The sequence below is a fragment of the Pan troglodytes genome, chromosome 11 (assembly GCF_028858775.2).
Source record: "Pan troglodytes isolate AG18354 chromosome 11, NHGRI_mPanTro3-v2.0_pri, whole genome shotgun sequence".
NCBI lineage: Eukaryota > Metazoa > Chordata > Mammalia > Primates > Hominidae > Pan > Pan troglodytes.
In genome coordinates this window covers 10,131,426-10,150,193 of record NC_072409.2, presented here as the reverse complement: position 1 = coordinate 10,150,193, position 18,768 = coordinate 10,131,426, and the positions used below count along the sequence as shown (strand labels likewise).

The following is an 18,768-nucleotide window of genomic DNA, read 5'->3' as shown; positions in this document are numbered from 1 at the left end:
AGAGGTGGGCAGTTCACAAGGTCAGGAGTTCGAGACCAGACTGGCCCAACATGGTGAAACCCCGTCTCTACTAAAAATTCAAAAATTAGCCTGGCATGGTAGCATGCACCTGTAATCCCAGCTACTTGGGAGGCTGACACAGGAGAATTGCTTGAACCCAGGAGGCAGAGGCTGCAGTGAGCCGAGATCGTGCCACTGCACTCCCACCTGGGCGACAGAGTGACATTCCGTCTCAAAAAATAAACAAACAAATAAATATGGGGTCTGAGGAAAGGGAACGTTGCTAGGGTTTTGACCTGAGCAACTAGAAAGGTGAAGCTGTGATGCGCTGGAGTGAGGAAGTCCCTGGGAAGAGCCGGTCTTGGGGGAAGATGACGAGTTAGGATTCAGAAGTGTTCAGTTTGAGATGCAAACACAGCTCCTAAGTGGAAATGCTTAACAGTATAATGGAGTTCATGGGAGAAGTCAGGCTAAAGGTGTAAAAATGGGCACCATCAGTATAATGCTATTAAAAACCATGGTGGCCAGGTACAGTGGCTCATGCCTGTAATCCCACTACTTTGGGAGGCCGAGGTGAGCAGTTCACTTGAGTCTAGGGTTTGAGACTAGCCTGGGCAACATGGCAAAACCCTGTCTCTACAAAAAATACAAAAATTACCCAGGCATGGTGGCTCGTACCTGTGGTCCCAGCTCCTCGGGAGGCTGAGGCATGAGAATCACTTCAACCCAGGAGGTGGAGGTTGCAGTGAGCTGAGATCACGCCACTACACAACAAAAGAGCAAGACTGGGCAACAGGGCGAGACTATCTCAAAACAACAATAAGAAAAACCATGGCAATATTGAGTTGATGTCACCAAGGGACTGGGTGTGGGCAGAGGAAGAACCAGGACCAGAGGAGAGCTCAGGAGAGGAGGAGCCCCACAAAGGAGACTGAGAAGGAACCAGGGAGGGAGACGGGGAGACCAGGAGGAGCCTCCTGAAGGCAATGTTTTTTGGGAGGAGGCAGTGACCAGCTGTGTGAGATGCTGCTGAGAAGGAGCTGCTGGATTTAACCAGGAGGAGGTCATTGTTGACCTTGACAAGTCATTTCAGGAGCGTTTTGGCGAAGGAGAGTCTGACTGGCCTGGATTCAGGGCAGTGTGGGAAGAGAGGAACTGGGGACAGTGACTACAGACAACCTTTCCAGGAGTTTTGCTCTAAAGGAGGCAAAGGAATGCAGTAATTGTAGAGTTATGAGGTCAAGAAAGAGCTTTTGTTTTGTTTTTATGGTTTTTATGTGGGTGTGATAAAATGTGCATAATGTAAAATTTATCATTTTAGCCTTTTTTTTTTTTTTTTAAGAGTTGAGGGTCTTAATTAGCCAGGTGTCACGGTGTGCATCTGTAGTCTCAGCTACTCAGGAGGCTGAGGTGGGAGAATCACTTGAGCCTGGGAGGCAGAGGTTGCAGTGAGCTAAGATTGCGCCACTACACTCCAGCCTAGGTGACAAAGTGAGACTCTGTCTCAAAAAAAAAAAAAAAAAAAGTACATACTTATATATAAAATGAATCAGCTCCCAAGCCTCTGCTTCACTGACCAGCCAGATCTCCTCCCTGTGCTCATCACTCCATTATTTTCTTGCCTGATCCCCCTACGTCATAATCTCTGTGAGACCTAGAGCCTCATCTGTCCTTGAGTACCAAGTCCCAGCACCCAGAGCAGTGGCTGGCCTACAGGAGCACGCGATTAACACACGTGGGTGGGATGAAAGAGAATAAGCAAGTGAGTGTCGTTTTAATCCCCATTTTATAGATAGGTGACAGCTTCAGAGGCCACATTACCCAGTCAGTAAACACAGTAAGCTGAGGTTCCACCCAGGCCCTTCGGCTGCGAAAGCCAAGATGAGTAGCCTGGGGGCCACGCCCCTCCCCCAGGTGCCCAGTTCATACAGGCAGGCAATTGGCAGACGTGGGGGCCTGTGGATTTGTCAGCAAGGTTGCTGGTGGGGTTTTTGTTTGTTTTGAGATAGGGTCTCACCCTGTCACCCAGGCTAGAGTACAGTCGTGTGATTTCAGCTCACTGCAACCTCCACCTCCTGGGTTCAAATGATTCTCCCACCTCAGCCCAGATCTGGAGTAGCTGTAGCTGGACTACAGACAAGCGCCACCATGCCCAGCTAATTTTTGTATTCTTGGTAGAGACAGGGTTTCACCATGTTGGCCAGGCTGGTCTCGAACTCCTGACCTCAAGTGATCCACCTGCTTTGGCTTCCCAAAGTGCAGGGATTACAGGCGTGAGCCACCACGCTCAGCCTGCTGGGTGGCTTTTTCTTTTTTTCTGACATAGGGTCTCACTCTGTTGCCCAGGCTGGAGTACAGATCTCCATTTACTGCCGCCTTGACTTGCTAGGTTCAAGTGATCCTCCCATCTCAGCCTCCCTAGTAGCTGGGACTACAGGCACACACCAACACCCTCGGCTTTTTGTTTGTTTGTTTGTTTTTTGTAGAGACAGGGTCTCCTTGTGTTGCCCAGGCTGGTCTCAAACTTCTGGGCTCAAGCAATCCTCCTGTGTGGGGATCGCAAAGTGCTGGGATTACAGGCATGAGCCGCCACGCCCAGCAGAATTTTAATTTAAAAGCTCAGCTTAAACACCTCATGATGCTTACACATTTGGTACATTTTTAACAATCGTTGATTGTTCAACTCCATCCTTCTCAGAGTTAAAGACACAGGATAAGGAAAACATCTCCTTATCCAAGTGATTTGGGGTGGTATTCCCAGCTGTCAGAGGCTGTGCATTGACCAAATATTTTGGCCATGACTCAGAGTTCCCCTATCCTGCTATCCTGAGATCATGAGAGGCCATCACAGAGTCCACTTTTATCATCTCTATGCCAATAAGGACTCTAAATGGGGTGGTGTGACAGCCCATGTGCCCTACGTTCAAGTTACCTAATTTTTCCAAAGAACTGAGTTTTGCTGATACCCTCCACTCCCACCCAGCTTTCCTCACCATTTCGTTGGATTCTGCTTGTCTAAATATTGCTGATTTTGTTCTGTTCTTTTTTTTTTTTTTTTTTTTTTGAGACAGAGTCTCATTCTGTCACCCAGGCTGGAGTGCAGTGGCGCAATCTCCACTCACTGCAAACTCCGCCTCCTGAGTTCCAGTTATTCTGCATCAGCCTCCCGGGTAGCCAGGACTACAGGCACGTGCAAGCACGCCCGGCTAATTTTGTATTTTTAGTAGAGACAGGGTTTCACTATGTTGGCCAGGCTGGTCTTGAACTCCTGATCTCAGGTGGGCCAGGTATGGTGGCTCACGCCTGTAATCCCAGCACTTTGGGAGGCTGAAGCGGGCAGATCACCTGAGGTCAGGACTTTGAGAACAGCATGTCCAACATGGTGAAACCCCATCTCTACTAAAAATACAAAAATTAGCTGGGCGTGGTGGTGAACGCCTATAATCCCAGCTACTTGGGTGGCTGAGGCAGGAGAATCACTTGACCCTGGGAGGCGGAGGTTGCAGTGAGCCAAGATTGTGCCATTGCACTCCAGCCTGGGTGACAGAGCAAGACTCTGTCTAAAAAAAAACAGGCCGGGCACAGTGGCTCATGCCTATATTCCCAGTACTTTGGAAGGCCGAGGTAGGCGGATCACCTCAGGTCAGGAGTTCGAGACCAGCCTGGCCAACATGGTGAAACCCTGTCTCTACTAAAAATGCAAAAATTAGCCAGGCTTGGTGGTGCACACCGGTAATCCCAGCAACTCCGGAGACTAAGGCAGGAAGAATCGCTTGACCCAGGAGGTCGAGGCTGCAATGAGTCGAAACCGCGCCACTGCACTCCAGCCTGGGCGACAGTGCGAGGCCCTGTCTCAAAAATAAAATAAAATAAATAAATAAATTAGCCAGATACTGTGTGCACGCCTGCAGTCCCAGCTATTCTGGGAGCTGAGGTGGGAAGATGGTTAAGCCTGAGAGGACAAAGCTGCAGTGAGTCATGTTTGCATCACTGCACTCCAGCCTGGGTGACAGAGCAAGACCCTGTCTAAAAAACAAAAACAGGCCGGGTGTGGTGGCTCATGCCTGTCATCCCAGCGCTTTGGGAGGCCGAGGTTGGCGTAATCCCAGCGCTTTGGGAGGCTGAGGTGGGCGGATCACCTGAGGTCAGGAGTTCCAGACCAGCCTGGCCAACATGGTGAAACCCTGTCTCTACTAAAAATACAAAAATTAGCCAGGCATGGTGGTACACACCTGTAATCCCAGCTACTTGAGAAGCTGAGGCAGGAGAATCGCCTGAACCTGGGAGGCAGAGGTTGCAGTGAGCTGAGATTGTGCCACTGCACTCCAACCTGGATGACGGAGTGAGACTCCGTCTCAGAAAAAAAAAAACCAAAACAGGCCGGGTGTGGTGGCTCACGGCTGTAATCCCAGTACTTTGGGAGTCCAAGCCAGGTGGATCACGAGGTCAGGAGATTGAGACCATCCTGGCTAACACGGTGCAACACCATCTCTACTAAAAATACAAAAAAATTAGCTGGGCGTGGTAGTGGGCACCTGTAGTCCCAGCTACTCGGGAGGCTGAGGCAGGAGAATGGCGTGAACCTGGGAAGCGGAGGTTGCAGTGAGCCTAGATCGCACCACTGCACTCCAGCCTGGGCCACAAAGCAAGTCTCAAAAACAAAAACAAAAAAACAATTAACATTTCAATCAGTCAATGGGTAGACTTTGAGTCACGCTGATTATCCACCACAATTGTGGGCGGAGCTCATTCAATAAACTGAAGACCTTTAAAAGACTGAGGTCCCGGCCAGGTGCAGTGGCTCACGCCTGTAATCCCAGCACTTTGGGAGGCTGAGCCAGGCCAACATGGTGAAACCTCATCTCGGATACAAAAAATTAGCCAGGTGTGGTGGCGGGCGCCTGTGACCCCAGCTACTTGGGAGGCTGAGGCAGGAGAATCACTTGAACCTGGGAGGGGAGGCTGCAGTGAGCAAAGATCGCGCCACTGCACTCCAGCCTGGGCAACAACAGAAAAACAACAAAAATCATCTCATTTTCATGTATGTCTTCCAGTATTAAGGAGGTTGAGTGTCATTTCTGGCTTACTAGCCATTTGGATTTCTTCTGATACACACTTCATCTCATTTGCCTAATTTTGTCGTTGTCTTATTGCTTTCTAAGGGCTCTCTGTATACTGTGGATATTAGTCCTTGGTTAATGACACTGCAAATACTTATAATTTTTTTAATTTTTAATTTTCGTGGGCACATAGTTTATTGGGAATTTTTTTTTTTTTTTTTTTTTTTTGAGATGGCAGGGGTCTCATATGTTCCCCAGACTAGAGTGCAGTGGCTATTCACAGGTGCCGTCTAGCACACTACAACCTTAAACTCCTGGGCTCAAGCAATTCTCCTGCCTCAGCCTTGGGAGTAGCTGGGATTACACGTGCCCGCCACCACGCCTGGTCTTCCAATACTTTCTATCAGTCTGTCATGTTTACTGTCTTTTCCTCCATACAGAAGTTTTTCCTTCTCAGTTGGGTCAAGTCCATTGATCTTTCTGTTACAGCTTGAGTTTTGTGTCACACGTAGAAAAGGTGCCCCTGCTCTCACTTTCTGCACAGCTATCAGGTCCAGCTCATAGCAGTTCTTCTATTTATCCATCCACTGCCCCAGGAGCTGCCTGGGCATTCACTGCCCCGCACCCCTCTGCAGCCCCAAGGTAGAGCTCAGGCCCTGGGAGTCCCAGGACCATCCCGGACTGGGGAGCTGCTTGGTGTCCAGCCCCGGGCTCAAGCTCTTCTCCAGCTCTGCAGCTACCTGAGGGGCAGCAGCCCGGATAGCATCCTGGATGTTGGTTAGGTCCCACTGGGTCCTCAGGAGGGCACTGTCTAGCGTGAAGAAGCCGTCGCGCGTGCGCCGCACTTGGGAGCAGACAGCAGTGGTCTTTAGCTCCAGGCCAATTTCATGAACCAACTTCCGCAGCTCTTTCTGCGTCTCATGCATGCACTGCACCTCTGCCAGGGACACACAATGACAGACATGGTGGTGAGAGCACAGCCTCTAGTGTGTGGTTGTGAACCCACACCCCTTGGATACCTCCTAGGTGTGTAACAATCTTAGCAAGACCCCTAAGCTCTCCAGGTTGTGCTATTCAGAGGACCTGCCCTGTGGGTGCCACCTGAAATGTGTTAAGACTTGCAGAACCTCAGGCCCCACCGGGACCTGCTAAGTCAGAATCTGCCCTTTTTTGGCAACAGAGTCTCATTCCATCACCCAGGCTGGAGTGCAGTGGTGTGATAACAGATCACTGCAGCCTTGACCTCCTAGGCTCACATGATCCACCTGCCTCAGCCTCCGGAGTAGCTGGGACGTTCTGAGCCATCGCAACTGGCTAATTTTTTACTTTTTGTAGAGACAGGGTCTCGCCATCTTGCCCAGGTTAGAACCTGCCTTTTACTAAGACTCGGTTTCCCTATCTGTAAAATGGGAGTTATGAGGAGTAAAAGAAATCATTTATAGAAAGATAAATGATTATCTTTAAAATGTTATTAAGATGTTATCTTAATAACAGAGTTCTGTGCTCAAGCAGAGGAGCAGGCATTAACATGACCAACAGAAAAAAGGGGCGGGCGCAGGCAGAGACAAAAGGAACACAGATAAGAGGGGCCTGAGCTGGGTGGGACTGGGGACGTAAGAGTTGTGTCTGATGGAGCCCTCACAGCTTCAAACATGGGCAGCTCTGGAAATGAGCCACTAAATATAACCTTTGCTTGGTAAGGTCTGGCTTCCAAGGGTGACTTGGCAAGAGATAGGAGAGCTTTTGTTCTGCGAGCTCTGTCATCAGCCAAGTCCAGGCCAGGGCTGGGAAGGAAGTCGGCGCCTGATGCCTTGGCCCGCAGAGATCAGGGCCGGCGTGTGCTGGCCTCAGCTGAGCCAGACAACAGTGACCTCTGCAAGAGCGTTCCTGAGTGACTCCCAAACCTAGGGGCCCCATCTCACTGCTCCAACTTCCTTGGCCAACCTACCTAAGAGGAATTCCGGAGGTGCAAAGTAGAGGCATCGGATGCCAGTTATCAGCATCGGGGACTTGTTCATGGGCCGGATCAGGCCTCTTACGGCCATCTCATAGGCCTCCTGGGTCTTCAGGTCGAGGTTGGAGTACCTGCAGATCAGGAAGGGGGCTGCAGCTGGGTGGCCCACCTACCCTTTCCCCCACATGAGGTGCCTCTCTGGAAGCTCCTCACTTGCTTTGTGTGCCCTGCCACCATGGCTCCTCCAGCCACCTTTCCTGCCCTCCTTCATCACCAGGTGCCTGGTAGAGTCAGGAAACCCAGGCAAGCTGGCTCCAGAGCCCAAGCTCTTAACTCCTTGGCTGCTCTTGCCCTTGGGCTCTGTGCTCCGATGATGTGGTCCCTGGTTTCCTTGCCATTAGATCATATACTCTCAGCAGGACAGCTTGGTTCTCTTGCTCTTCTTGGCCTCCCGTTGGCCAACCCAAGACCTGGCACACAGAACCATTTCTTAACGCCAAGAAAGAAACAGGTAGCTCCCGTCTGGTTCTGGGCTCTAAAAACAAGATCCATGGAATCTGCCCCAGGTTTGGGGGAGCCTACGGGAGCCAAGGGCACTTACTGCTCTCCCAGTACCTCCCTGAGGGCCCTACTCACATCACCAGGGCCTTCTGATGGGAGCCTTGGATAACGGCCAGAATGCGGTCCAGCTTCTCTCTGGTCACGTGGTCTGGAAAAGGCAGGGGGTTGTCAGTGTACAGGTACCTGCTGAGTATTGGTCACAGCAAACTCCTTCCCCCCAGGCCAGCCCCATCCCTGGAACATGGAGAGAGGATGTTTTGGAGGGATCCCCATGGCGGGGTGGTTGGGAGTCCTTTGAGATTCTCATGAAAGCACTGGACCTTCTTCTCAGAAAGATACACATGACTCAGCAGCAAGGGCACTCTATTTTTTTTTTTTTTTTGAGACGGAGTCTCGCTCTGTCACCCAGACTGGAGTGCAGTGGCGCAATCTTGGCTCACTGCAAGCTCCGCCTCCCGGGTTCACGCCATTCTCCTGCCTCAGCCTCTCGAGTAGCTGGGACTACAGGCGCCCACCACCACGCCCGGCTAATTTTTTAAATTTTTAGTAGCAAGGGGGTTTCACCATGTTAGCCAGGATGGTCTCGATCTCCTGACCTCGTGATCCGCCCGCCTCAGCCTCCCAAAGTGCTGAGATTACAGGTGTGAGCCACTGCACCCGGACTTTTTTTTTTTTTTTTTGAGACGGAGTCTTGTTCTGTTGCCCAGGCTGGAGTGCAAATGGCACAATCTCAGCTCACTACAAGCTCCGCCTCCTGGGGTCAAGCAATTCTCCTGCCTCAGCCTCCTGAAAAGCTAGGATTAAAGGTACACGCCAAGACACCCGGCTAGTTTTTGTATTTTTAGTAGAGACGGGGTTTCACCATGTTGGCCAGGCTGGTCTCGAACTCCTGACATCAGGCAATCCACCTGCCTTGGCCTCCCAAAGTGCTGGGATTACAGGCGTGAGCCACCGAACCTGGCCTTTTTTTTTTTTGAGATGGAATCTCGCTCTGTTGCCCAGGCTGGAGTGCAGTGGTGAGATCTCAGCAAACTGCAACCTTCATCTCCTAGGTTCAAACGATTCTCCTGCCTCAGCCTCCCGAGTACCTGGGATTATAGGCATGCACTACCATGCCCGGCTAATTTTTTGTATTATTATTATTATTTTTTTTTTTTTTTGAGACAGAGTCTCGCTTTGTTGCCAGGCTGGAGTGCAGTGGTGCAATCTCAGCTCACTGCAACCTCCGCCTCCCAGGTTCAAGCGATTCTCCTGCCTCAGCCTCCTGAGTAGCTGGGACTACAGGTGCCTGCCACCACGCCCGGCTAATTTTTGTATTTTTACTAGAGACGGGTTTTACCATATCAGCCAGGCTAGTCTCAAACTCCTGACCTTGTGATCCACCCACCTCGACCTCCCAAAGTGCTGGGATTACAGGCGTGAGCCACTGCGCCCGGCCTCTTTTTAAAATTTAGAACAGTAGCCAGGCGTGGTGACTCACGCCTGTAATCCCAGCACTTTGGGAGGCCGAGGTGGGCAGAATACCTGAGGTCAGGAGTTCCAGACCAGACTGGCCAACAGGGTGAAACCCAATTTCTACTAAAAATACAAAAAATTAGCTGGGTGTGGTGGTGTGCACGTGTAATCTCAGCTACTCCGAAGGCTGAGGCAGGAGAATTGCTTGAACCTGGGAGGTGGAGGTTGCAGTAAGCCGAGATCGTGCCACTGCACTCCAGCCTGGGCGACAGAGCGAGACATCGTTTCAAAAAAAAAAGAAAAGAAAAGAAAAGAAAAGGAAAGGCCGGGCGCGGTGGCTCATGCCTGTAATCCCAGCACTTTGGGAGGCCAAGGAGGGCGGATCATGAGGTCAGGAGATCCAGACCATCTTGGCTAACATGGTGAAACCCCGTCTCCCGTCTCTACTAAAAATACAAAAAAAAAAAAAAAGCTGGGCGTGGTGGCGGGCACCTGTAGTCCCAGCTACTCGGGAGGCTGAGGCAGGAGAATGGCGTGAACCCGGGAGGTGGTGCTTGCAGCGAGCTGAGATCGTGCCACTGCACTCCAGCCTGGGCGACAGAGCGAGACTCCGTCTCAAAAAAAAAGAAAAGAAAAGGAAAAGGTAAAAGACTGATGAGATGGAGAGAAACTAGAGTCTTTGGAAGTGACGTTACATTTGAGCTAGGCAAGCAGGGGAGTAGAGGATGCTCCTGGAGCACAGATCCCGTGGCCAAAGCCTCAGCCCAAGCCTAGTGTGTGCAGTGGAACTGAGAAGGGGCCAGCGTGGCCTAGGGCGGGGAGAGGACTCAGGGAAAGCAAACGCGGAGGGAGGCAGCGGCAGCCACTTCCGGTTCTCACCATAGGTTGTCTTCTCTACCAGCCTCCCGTCCTCACGGAAGTCATCTGTAGCTTTGCCCAGGAGGCCACGCACTGTGTAATCCTTCAAGGACAGGGAGGTAAAGATCCATCAGTGACCCCACTCTAAACCCTAGTAGCCCCTGCCCCAGAAGCTGGGGGTGGGGGGTCCTCAGGTCTCCCTCAGGAAGCTCATGTGCCCAGCCCCTGCCCAGCTGCTCCACAGCCCCATGAGGAAGGGCACCAGCTCTGTCATGTGGCCTTCAGCAGCTCTTGCTCTCTTTGTATTCAAGCTCTCCTGTCACCTGGGGACAGTAACAGGGCCAGTCTCACAGTACTGCTGCCTGGATTCAGCAGGACATGGTACCTGGCTCCCAGTCAGCAGGCTTCCTACAAGACTGCTGGCTGGTTTCCATGACAACCAGCACTGGCAGCCTCCAAAGGTACTGACCGCTGACAGCCACCCTGTGGCCACCCCAGGCCTCCATGTTTCTCCTCTCCAACCTAACTCGGCAATTTATCACCCCGAGCCCCTTCTAGCATGCCCTGTAGGCTTCTCTCCACGCCTCTAAATAGAATGAGATTCCATGGCCCAGATCAGGCCCTTGCTCATCCCTGCTTGTAAAAACTCCCCCTCCTCTGAATCTGTGCAGCTAACCCCCCATCTGCCACAGATAAGTAATGATTGGCTGGATACAGTGACTCACACGTATAATCCCAGCACTTTGGGAGACAGAAGCAGGTGGATCGCCGAGTAGCTGGGAGGACAGGCATGCGCCACCAGCCTGGCTAATTTTTTTGTATTTTTAGTAGAGACAGGTTTTCACCATGTTGTCCAGGCTGGTCTTGAACTCCTGGCCTCAAGTGACCCACCCACCTCAGCCTCCCAAAGTGGCAGGAGCCACTGAGCCCGGCCACAATTTTTAAAATTTTTATAATTTAAAAAAATTTTGTAAATAGAGATGGAGTCTTGCTATGTTGCCCAGACTGGTCTCAAATTCCTGGGCTCAAGCAATCCTCCTGCCTCAGCCTCCCAAAGTACTGGGATTACAGGTATGAGTCACCACACCTGGCCCTCATTCCCATTTTACAGATGAGGAAACTGAGGCACACAGATATTAATTAGGTAATCTACCCAAGGACACACAGCTGTCAGAGTGGTAGAAGCTGGGGTTCAAACTGAAGCCATTTGGCTCCAGAATTTGTGCCCTTAACCACTAAAAACATGGGCCCCATAACGTGGCACCTGCGTACATACTTTGTGGTATCAGACTCCATAGCCCCGACCCCACCTCTGGATGGTAAGCTCCCTGTGGGTAGGATGCTGACATCTACCGCTCAGTCTTGGGACAGAATAGGGAATGGCATCATGATCAAGCTCTGGTGTTGGAGAGACCTAGGTTCAAATCCCAGCTCTTAAAGCCCTAACAACTACATGACCTAGGTAAGTAACATCTCCTCTCTGAGCCTCAGTTCTCTCATCTGTGAAATGTGGCTAACAACAGATTCCACTTAACAGGGAGGCTGTGAGGCTTCCCTAAAGGAATCCACGTACAGTGCTCAGCACAGGGTAGTCGGCATACACTAACACTGGTAGTTATTATTGTTATTATTATTACAGCCCCTGCACAGCACACGATCATCAAAAAAATGCTTGCTTATGGCTTGGGTGTTCCCCCACGGAATCCTCTAAGCTTCAGAATCCTGCTGGTGACCCCCAGGAAAGGACCAAGGGAGAAGCAGGCTGTCCCCAGACCCTCGTACCTTGGTAAGATGAGCATTGTACATATCGGTGAGGAGCCTGCATCCATGTCCCACGCCGAGCACTGAAAAGCAGCCAGCGTCATTTCACACCTGGGACCCCCTTCCCATTCCCCTAAGTATCCCCACCCCTACCCCCACCATCAGAATACTCCCTTTTCTGATGCTGCCAAAGGCAACAAGAAGGCAAAAAGATCTTCTACAGGGGGCAGGTGCGCCCCTCTGGGTATATATCACATGCAGATTGCTGGGCCTTACCCATATGCACTGAATCTGACTCATGGTTGGAGGGGGCCTAGGATCCCTGCCAAGCTCCCCACAGGATTCTGACACCTGAGAGGAAGAGATCCCTGGCCTAGTCACACAAACCTGCACTCAAATCAGGGACAGCTCTGAGTATAATCTTTAGCCTCTTTGAGCGTCAAGTTCCCCATCAGTAAAATGGGGGTAAAAATACTGTCTGAAGGCCAGGCGCAGTGGCTCATGTCTGTAATCCCAGAACTTTGGGAGGCCGAGGCAGGTGGATCACCTGAGGTCAGGAGTTTGAGACCAGCTTGGCCAACATGGTGAAACCCCATCTCTACCAAAAAATACAAAATTAGCCAGGTGTGGTGCTACACTACACTCCAGCTTGGGCAACAAGAGTGAGACTCCGTCTCACAAAAAAAAAAAAAAAAAAAAATTAGCCAGGCGTGGTGGCAGGCACCTGTAATCCCACCTACTCGGGAGGCTAAGGCAGGGAGAATTGCTTGAACCCGGGAGGCGGAGGTTCCAGTGAGCCGAGATCGTGCCATTGCACTCCAGCCTGGGAGACAGAGCAAGACTCTGTCTCAGTAAAAAAAAAAAAAATACTGATTCCTGTGGGTGCTGTACAGTCGGCACAGAGGAAGGGCCCAATAAACGGTGGCCACTGTGGTCACTTCCTGCCTTTCTCCCGGTCTGTTTCTCCCTCTGGCTGAGGGACAGAATAACCCTGCATTCACTCGTGGGGAGACAGAACAGGGAGAGGGGGCATGAGATCATGTCTGCCTGCCTGTGCCTCAGGAAGCAAGACAAGGGGACTGTGACTGTCGCGGCTGGAGGATGTGGGCACCACCTGACCCTGGGGACACAGATGGCTCATGACTAGGGCTTTGTGTGTCCAGACCCAGCCACATGCAGGCCCTGGCCATTAGGTCCAGAGTCACGCGCCTGGCTGCCCCATGATGCAATGATGGTTTTCCTTCTCCGGACCAGGGGTATTCACTGGCCACAGGACCCAGAACAAGTCACCTAAATCCTACTTTCTTCTTCCATAAAATCATATAGTATCTACCTAATAAAGTTGTTGTGGTAAATAAATGTGCATAAAGGGCCTCGAACTATGTCATGTGTGGGAATCACTGAATAAAGGTGGGTGACTATGGTATTAACCTGTGATTACCTCCGTCCCACCGATCCACTCCCCAGCTGATCAGCCTTGGGGCAGGAATCAGGGCAGGAGAGGAGTGGTGGGACGTGGACGCCAGGTAAGAAGTGGGCTGGGCTCCTGGTAGCTTATCTTTTCTCAAGCCTTATCGCTGTACCCCCAGGCTTCTCACATCACCTACCAAGTACTCCAGAAGCCTGGGCATCCAACCGATGTCCCACGCCAACCTTGAGATGGGTGAATGCTGGTCCACATACTGGAAAGAAACAAACAAGGTCCATTTTCTCAACTAAATGCCACCCCAGGATGGCTTTGGGCTGCATGTTGACCTCGTTCTCAGAATGGGCCTCATGGAGCCCAAACTAGCATCAGGCCAGACTCTCAGGCTTCCCCGTCATGGAATCTGGGACCCTGAACTGTATCCTCAGTGCCCTGGGATCCAAAGGGCAGCCCAAGATGCCTCTTACTCTGCCTATCATCAGTCTCCCAGTGAGAGGCTCTAAGAAGACTGGCGTAACACTGAAGGTCAAGAGTGCGGGGTTCCCTGCCCAGCTCTACTGAAGAAGAGTCCCTGGAGGAAAATGGAGGCTGTGAGCTCCTTAAGGCAGAACCTGGGTGTGTCAACTCACTAGCTGCTCAGGAAAGAACTACTGAAAGAATAAATGCAGGAATGAGCCAGAAGTGTTTACGCTTCTACAGATTAAGAGGAATCTAGGGGAAGAGTCCAGGGTAGTTAAGGGCCTACTGAATCCAGGCCATGTTACTAAATGTCAACACTGAGCCTCAGTTTTCTCCCTTGTGAAATAAAATAGGACCCATCTCACAGGACTGTGGTGATATCAATGAGGATTGTACTTGGGGGAAGCTTAACACAATGCCTAGTACAGAGTGGCGACTCAATATATTATACTTCTTATTGTTACCATGTAATAGAGTCATTGAATATCACAAGTCCAAGGGGTTTTTGAGGTTTCTGGTCAAATCTCTAGATTCCCTGACACATGCCTTAATCACATCTAGTGATGGGGACACATTACCAGAACCAGTTCCATTGTTGGGCAACTTTATTCAGTAAAAAAAATCACTCTTTCGGCTGGGCGCGGTGGCTCACACCTCTAATCCCAGCACTTTGGGAGGCCAAGGTGGGCGGATCACCTGAGGTCAGGAGTTCAAGACCAGCCTGGCCAACATGGTGAAACCCCATCTCTACTAAAAATACAAAAATTAGCTGGGTGTGGTGGCACACACCTGTAATCCCAGCTACTTGGGAGGCTGAGGCAAGAGAATAGCCTGAACCTGGGAGATGGAGGTTGCAGTGAGCTGAGATCACACCACTGCACTCCAGACTCCAGCCTGGGCAACAGAGCAAGACTCTGTCAAATAAATAAATAAATAAAATTATTCTTTCCCAGAAACCCAAAACCCCTACCTTAGGACTTCTACCTAGGGTCTCATTTCTCACCTGGAGTCCCAGAATAGAAAAAGGGTCAGCAAACTACAGTCCACAAGTCAAATCCTGAAGACTGTTTTTTTTTTTTTTTTTTTGGTGTTTGCTTGTTTTGTTTTGTTTTGAGACGGAGTCTCACTTTGTCACCCAGGCTGGAGTGCAGTGGCGCCATCTCAACTCACTGCAACCTCCACCTCCCAGATTCAAGCGATTCTCATGCCTCAGCCTCCCGAGTAGCTAGGATTACAGGCACCTGCCTCCATACCTAGCTAATTTTTTGTATTTTTAGTAGAGACGGAGTTTCACCATGTTGGCCAGGCTGGTCTTGAACTCTTGACCTCAAGTGATCCGCCTGCCTCGGCCTCCCAAAGTGCTGGGATTACATGAATGAGCCACCGCATCTGGCTTGTTTTTTGTGGCCTATGAGTTAAGAATGGTTTTTGCATTTTTCAGTGGTTCAAAATAAATCAAGAGACCAGTTGCAAGGGCTCACGCTTATAATCCCAGCACTTTGAGACGCCGAGGCAGGCAGATCACTTGAGCCCAGGAGTTCAATACTAGCATGGGCAACGTGACAAAACCCCATCTCTACAAAAAATACAAAAATTAGCCAGGCATGGCCGGGCGTGGTGGCTCACACCTGTAATCCCAGCACTTTGGGAGGCCGAGGCGGGTGGATCACGAGGTCAGGAGATCGAGACTATCCTGCCTAACACGGTGAAACCCCGTCTCTACTAAAAATACAAAAAATTAGCTGGGCGTGGTGGCGGGCGCCTGTAGTCCCAGCTACTCGGGAGGCTGAGGCAGGAGAATGGCGTGAACCCAGGAGGAGAAGCTTGCAGTGAGCCGAGATCGCGCCACTGCACTCCAGCCTGGGCAACAGAGCATGACTCCGTCTCAAAAAAAAAAAAAAAAAAAATTAGCCAGGCATAGTGGCCTGTGCCTGTAGTCCCAGCTACTCGGGAGGCTTAGGTGGGAAGACTGCTTGAACTCAGGAGGCAGAGGTTTCAGTGAACCGAGATCTCACCACTGCCCTCCAGCCTGGGTGACAGAGTGAGACCCTGTCTCTAAATAAATAGAATACTACAGTTGTCCCTTGGTATCCAGGGGGATTGGTTCCAGGATCCCTTGCAGATACCAAAATTTGTAGATGTTCAAGTCCCTGATATAAAATGGCATAGTATTTGCATATAACCTAGGCATGTCGTCCCATATACCTTTTTTTTTTTTTCTGAGGCAGAGTCTCACTCTTTCACCTAGGCTGGAGTGCAGTGGCACGATCATGGCTCACCACAACCTCCGCCTCCCAGGTTCATGCGACTTCTCGTAACTCAGCCTCCTGAGTAGCTGGGATTACAGGTACGTGCTAACATGCCCAGCTAATTTTTACTAGAGACGGGGCTTTGCCATGTCTTGAACTCCTGACCTCAAGTGATCCGCCCACCTTGGCCTCCCAAAGTGCAGGGATTACAGGCGTGAGCCACCACACCTGGCCACTTTTTTTTTTTTTGAGACGGAGTCTCACTCTGTCGCCCAGGCTGGAGTGCAGTGGCGCGATCTCCGCTCACTGCAAGCTCCGCCTCCTGGGTTCACGCCATTCTCCTGCCTCAGCCTCTGGAGTAGCTGGGACTACAGGCGCCCACCACCACGCCCGGCTAATTTTTTTGTATTTTTAGTAGAGACAGGGTTTCACCGTATTAGCCAGGATGGTCTCAATTTCCTGACCTCGTGATCCGCCCACCTCGGCCTCTTTATTTTTTTTGGAGACAGAGTCTCACTCTGTCACCCAGGCTGGAGTGCACTGGCACAATCTTGGCTCACTGCAGCCTCTGAACTCCTGGGCTCAAGTGATTCTCCCACCTCAACCTCCCGAGTAGCTGGAACTATAGGCATGTGCCACCCCACCTGGCTAATTTTTTTTTTTTGAGACAGTTTCACTCTTACTGCCCAGGCTAGAGTGTAATGGCGCAACCTAAGCTCACTGCAACCTCTGACTCCCGGGTTCAAGCAATTCTCCTGCCTCAGCCTCCTGAGAACCTGGGATTATAGGCATGTGCCACCACACCTGTCTAATTTTGTATTTTTAGTAGAGACGGGGTTTCTCCATGTTGGCCAGGCTGGTCTCGAACTCCTGACCTCAGGTGATCTGCTCGCCTCAGCCTCCCAAAGTGCTGGGATTACAGGTGTGAGCCACTGCACCCGGCCTTTTGTATTCTCTTGTAGAAGTAGGGTTTCCCCATGTTGCCCAGGCTGATGTTAAAACTCCTAGGCTCAAGTAATCCACCGCCTCAGCTTCCCAAAGTGCTGGGATTACAAGCATGAGCCACCAGGCCTGGCCTTCCCATATATTTTAAATCATCTCTAGATTACCTTTTTTTTTTTGAGATGGAGTCTCGCTCTGTTGCCAGGCTGGCGTGCAGTGGCACAATCTCGGCTCACTGCAACCTCTGCCTCCCAGGTTCAAGTGATTCTCCTGCCTCAGCCTCCTGAGCAACTGGGACTACAGGCGCCTGCCACCACGCCCGGCTAATTTTTGTATTTTTAGTAGAGACGGGGTTTCACCATGTTGGCCAGGATGGTCTCGATCTCTTGACCTCATGATCCACCCTCTTCGGCCTCCCAAAATGCTGGGATTACAGGCGTGAGCCACCACGCCTAGCTAGATTACTTATAATGCCTAATATAATGCCTATGCATCACCTTGAGTGGATTCAACACAGTACTAGGTGCACAGCAAATTCAAGTTTTGCTTTTTGGAACTTTGTGTTTCTTTTTCTTCCCAAATACTGCCAATCTGAAGCTGGATCATGGGATGTGGAACTCATGGACTCAGAGGCAACTGTACTTAGTGACACATGAAAATTACCTGAAGTTCAAATATGAATATTCATAAAGTTCTACTGGAATACAGCTAGGCTCATTCCTTTAGATACTGTCTATAGCTGTTTGGCACTACATTGGCAGAGTTGAGCAGTTCCAACGGAAATCACATGGCCTGAAAACTAAAACATTCAGTATCTGGCCCTTTCCAAGGAAATCTGCCAATTCCTGGTCTAATACCTCACTCCTCTGTGGACCTTCAAGGGCCTGGCACACGAATCTGAGCACTGGGACACTGACTCTGCTCAGGGATTTCCTGGGAAGTGACACACAGGATCCTGCTTAAATCTGCCTTACCCAGTGGATGGTTGATGAAAGAGGGTACGCTGGTGGCTGTGAGGGTCAGCTCCTTCTCTTCGCTGCCTTCCATGGGGCCCAGCAAGAAGCGAACACGCTGTTTAGGAGCGGGAGGCTTCCTGGCATTGAGACCTGAACACACAGAGATAATATATACACACATACATACAAATATATGTACATATAAAATATTTTTTAAGAGACGGGGCCTCGTTCTGTCGCCCAGGCTGAAGTGCAATGGCGCCATCATAGCTCACTGTAACATCAAACTCTTGGGCTCAAGCGATCCTCCTGCCTCAGCCTCCAGAGTAGCTGGGATTACAGGCGTGCACCACGATGCTGGCCAGGAATATCTTGTTCTGTCCAAACACTTGGGGGATTAGACAACAGGGAAGTATGATGTAGAAGACAAAGCAGAAGCCCATGGTGCAGAGGGCAGAATAGCAGTAGTTAAGAAACAGGCGGATTCAAATAGACTCTACAACGTAGTAACCGTGTGACAAGGAACAATACTGAGTCAGTTTCCCCCTCGGAAAACAGAGGAAAGTGAGGAGTAAGAAAGCACAGAGAACAGGCGTTTGGGAAAGCGCTCTGCCCAGGTGAATAGGTCACGTGATTTTGTTTTGGGGTAAGGACCAGAAGCGGAGATGGACTTCCAAGAGAAGGAGAGCGGGAACGTGGGTCTGGTTCGAGGCACTCACCCTTCAGAAGTTGTAGCTCCACTGTATCCCGCAGGTGCTTCCATTTTAGCCCCGGGGGCTTATAGACCGCGAAAAGCCCATGCAGCCGCGACAAGCCAGCAGACCCCATACTTGAAGATCACAGCACCCGCTGGACCTGGACGGAAGTACCGCAAGGCCCCGCCCCCAAATGTGGTCCTTACCACGGGCGCCGCCATGTTCCACAGCCGGAAGAGGTTCGCATTTTATAGTCTTCGGGGAAAACCGGCTGTGGAGAAGGAAATAGGGCCCGGCGCTGAGTGAGCGTGGTTGCGTGTCCTTTGCAGACACTTTCTGGGGCGAGGTGACATGGCGAGAGTCTTGGATCAGTGGACGTAGACGGTAGACAG

General features: G+C 50.9%; 1 protein-coding gene and 1 long non-coding RNA gene across 3 annotated transcripts; one reads left to right on the top strand and one right to left on the bottom strand.

Annotated features, from left to right (window-relative positions):
- Positions 1 to 1,767: 1,767 nt before the first annotated feature.
- TRUB2 (TruB pseudouridine synthase family member 2) lies at positions 1,768 to 18,536 on the bottom strand. The gene is made up of 8 exons (XM_016946364.4): positions 18,401 to 18,536; positions 17,700 to 17,831; positions 13,257 to 13,331; positions 11,671 to 11,732; positions 9,910 to 9,991; positions 7,651 to 7,723; positions 7,009 to 7,145; positions 1,768 to 5,997 (listed from the first exon to the last, which is right to left on the bottom strand). Exons 1-8 carry the CDS (start codon positions 18,507 to 18,509, stop codon positions 5,672 to 5,674), a joined length of 996 nt encoding a protein of 331 aa, XP_016801853.1. The 5' UTR covers positions 18,510 to 18,536; the 3' UTR covers positions 1,768 to 5,671.
- LOC107972084 (uncharacterized) lies at positions 9,921 to 13,031 on the top strand. Of its 2 annotated transcripts, XR_001714883.3 has the most exons (3): positions 9,921 to 10,007; positions 10,200 to 10,349; positions 11,528 to 13,031. It is a non-coding gene; the product is annotated as an uncharacterized LOC107972084 (long non-coding RNA). The 2 variants fall into 2 exon arrangements; XR_001714882.3 differs by lacking the exon at positions 10,200 to 10,349 and having other exon boundaries at positions 9,922 to 10,007.
- Positions 18,537 to 18,768: the final 232 nt, after the last annotated feature.

What these genes read in the sequence shown, in the direction of transcription:
- TRUB2 (XM_016946364.4), bottom strand. Translation starts at nt 18,509, where the DNA reads ATGGGGTCTGCTGGCTTGTCGCGGCTGCATGGGCTTTTCGCGGTCTAT. An exon ending in TTTCATCAACCATCCACTGG is followed by an intron (nt 13,332 to 17,699) that starts GTAAGGCAGATT and finishes GTTTCTTTCCAG; the next exon opens with TATGTGGACCAGCATTCACC. An exon ending in CATCAGAAGGCCCTGGTGAT is followed by an intron (nt 7,146 to 7,650) that starts GTGAGTAGGGCC and finishes CCTGATCTGCAG; the next exon opens with GTACTCCAACCTCGACCTGA.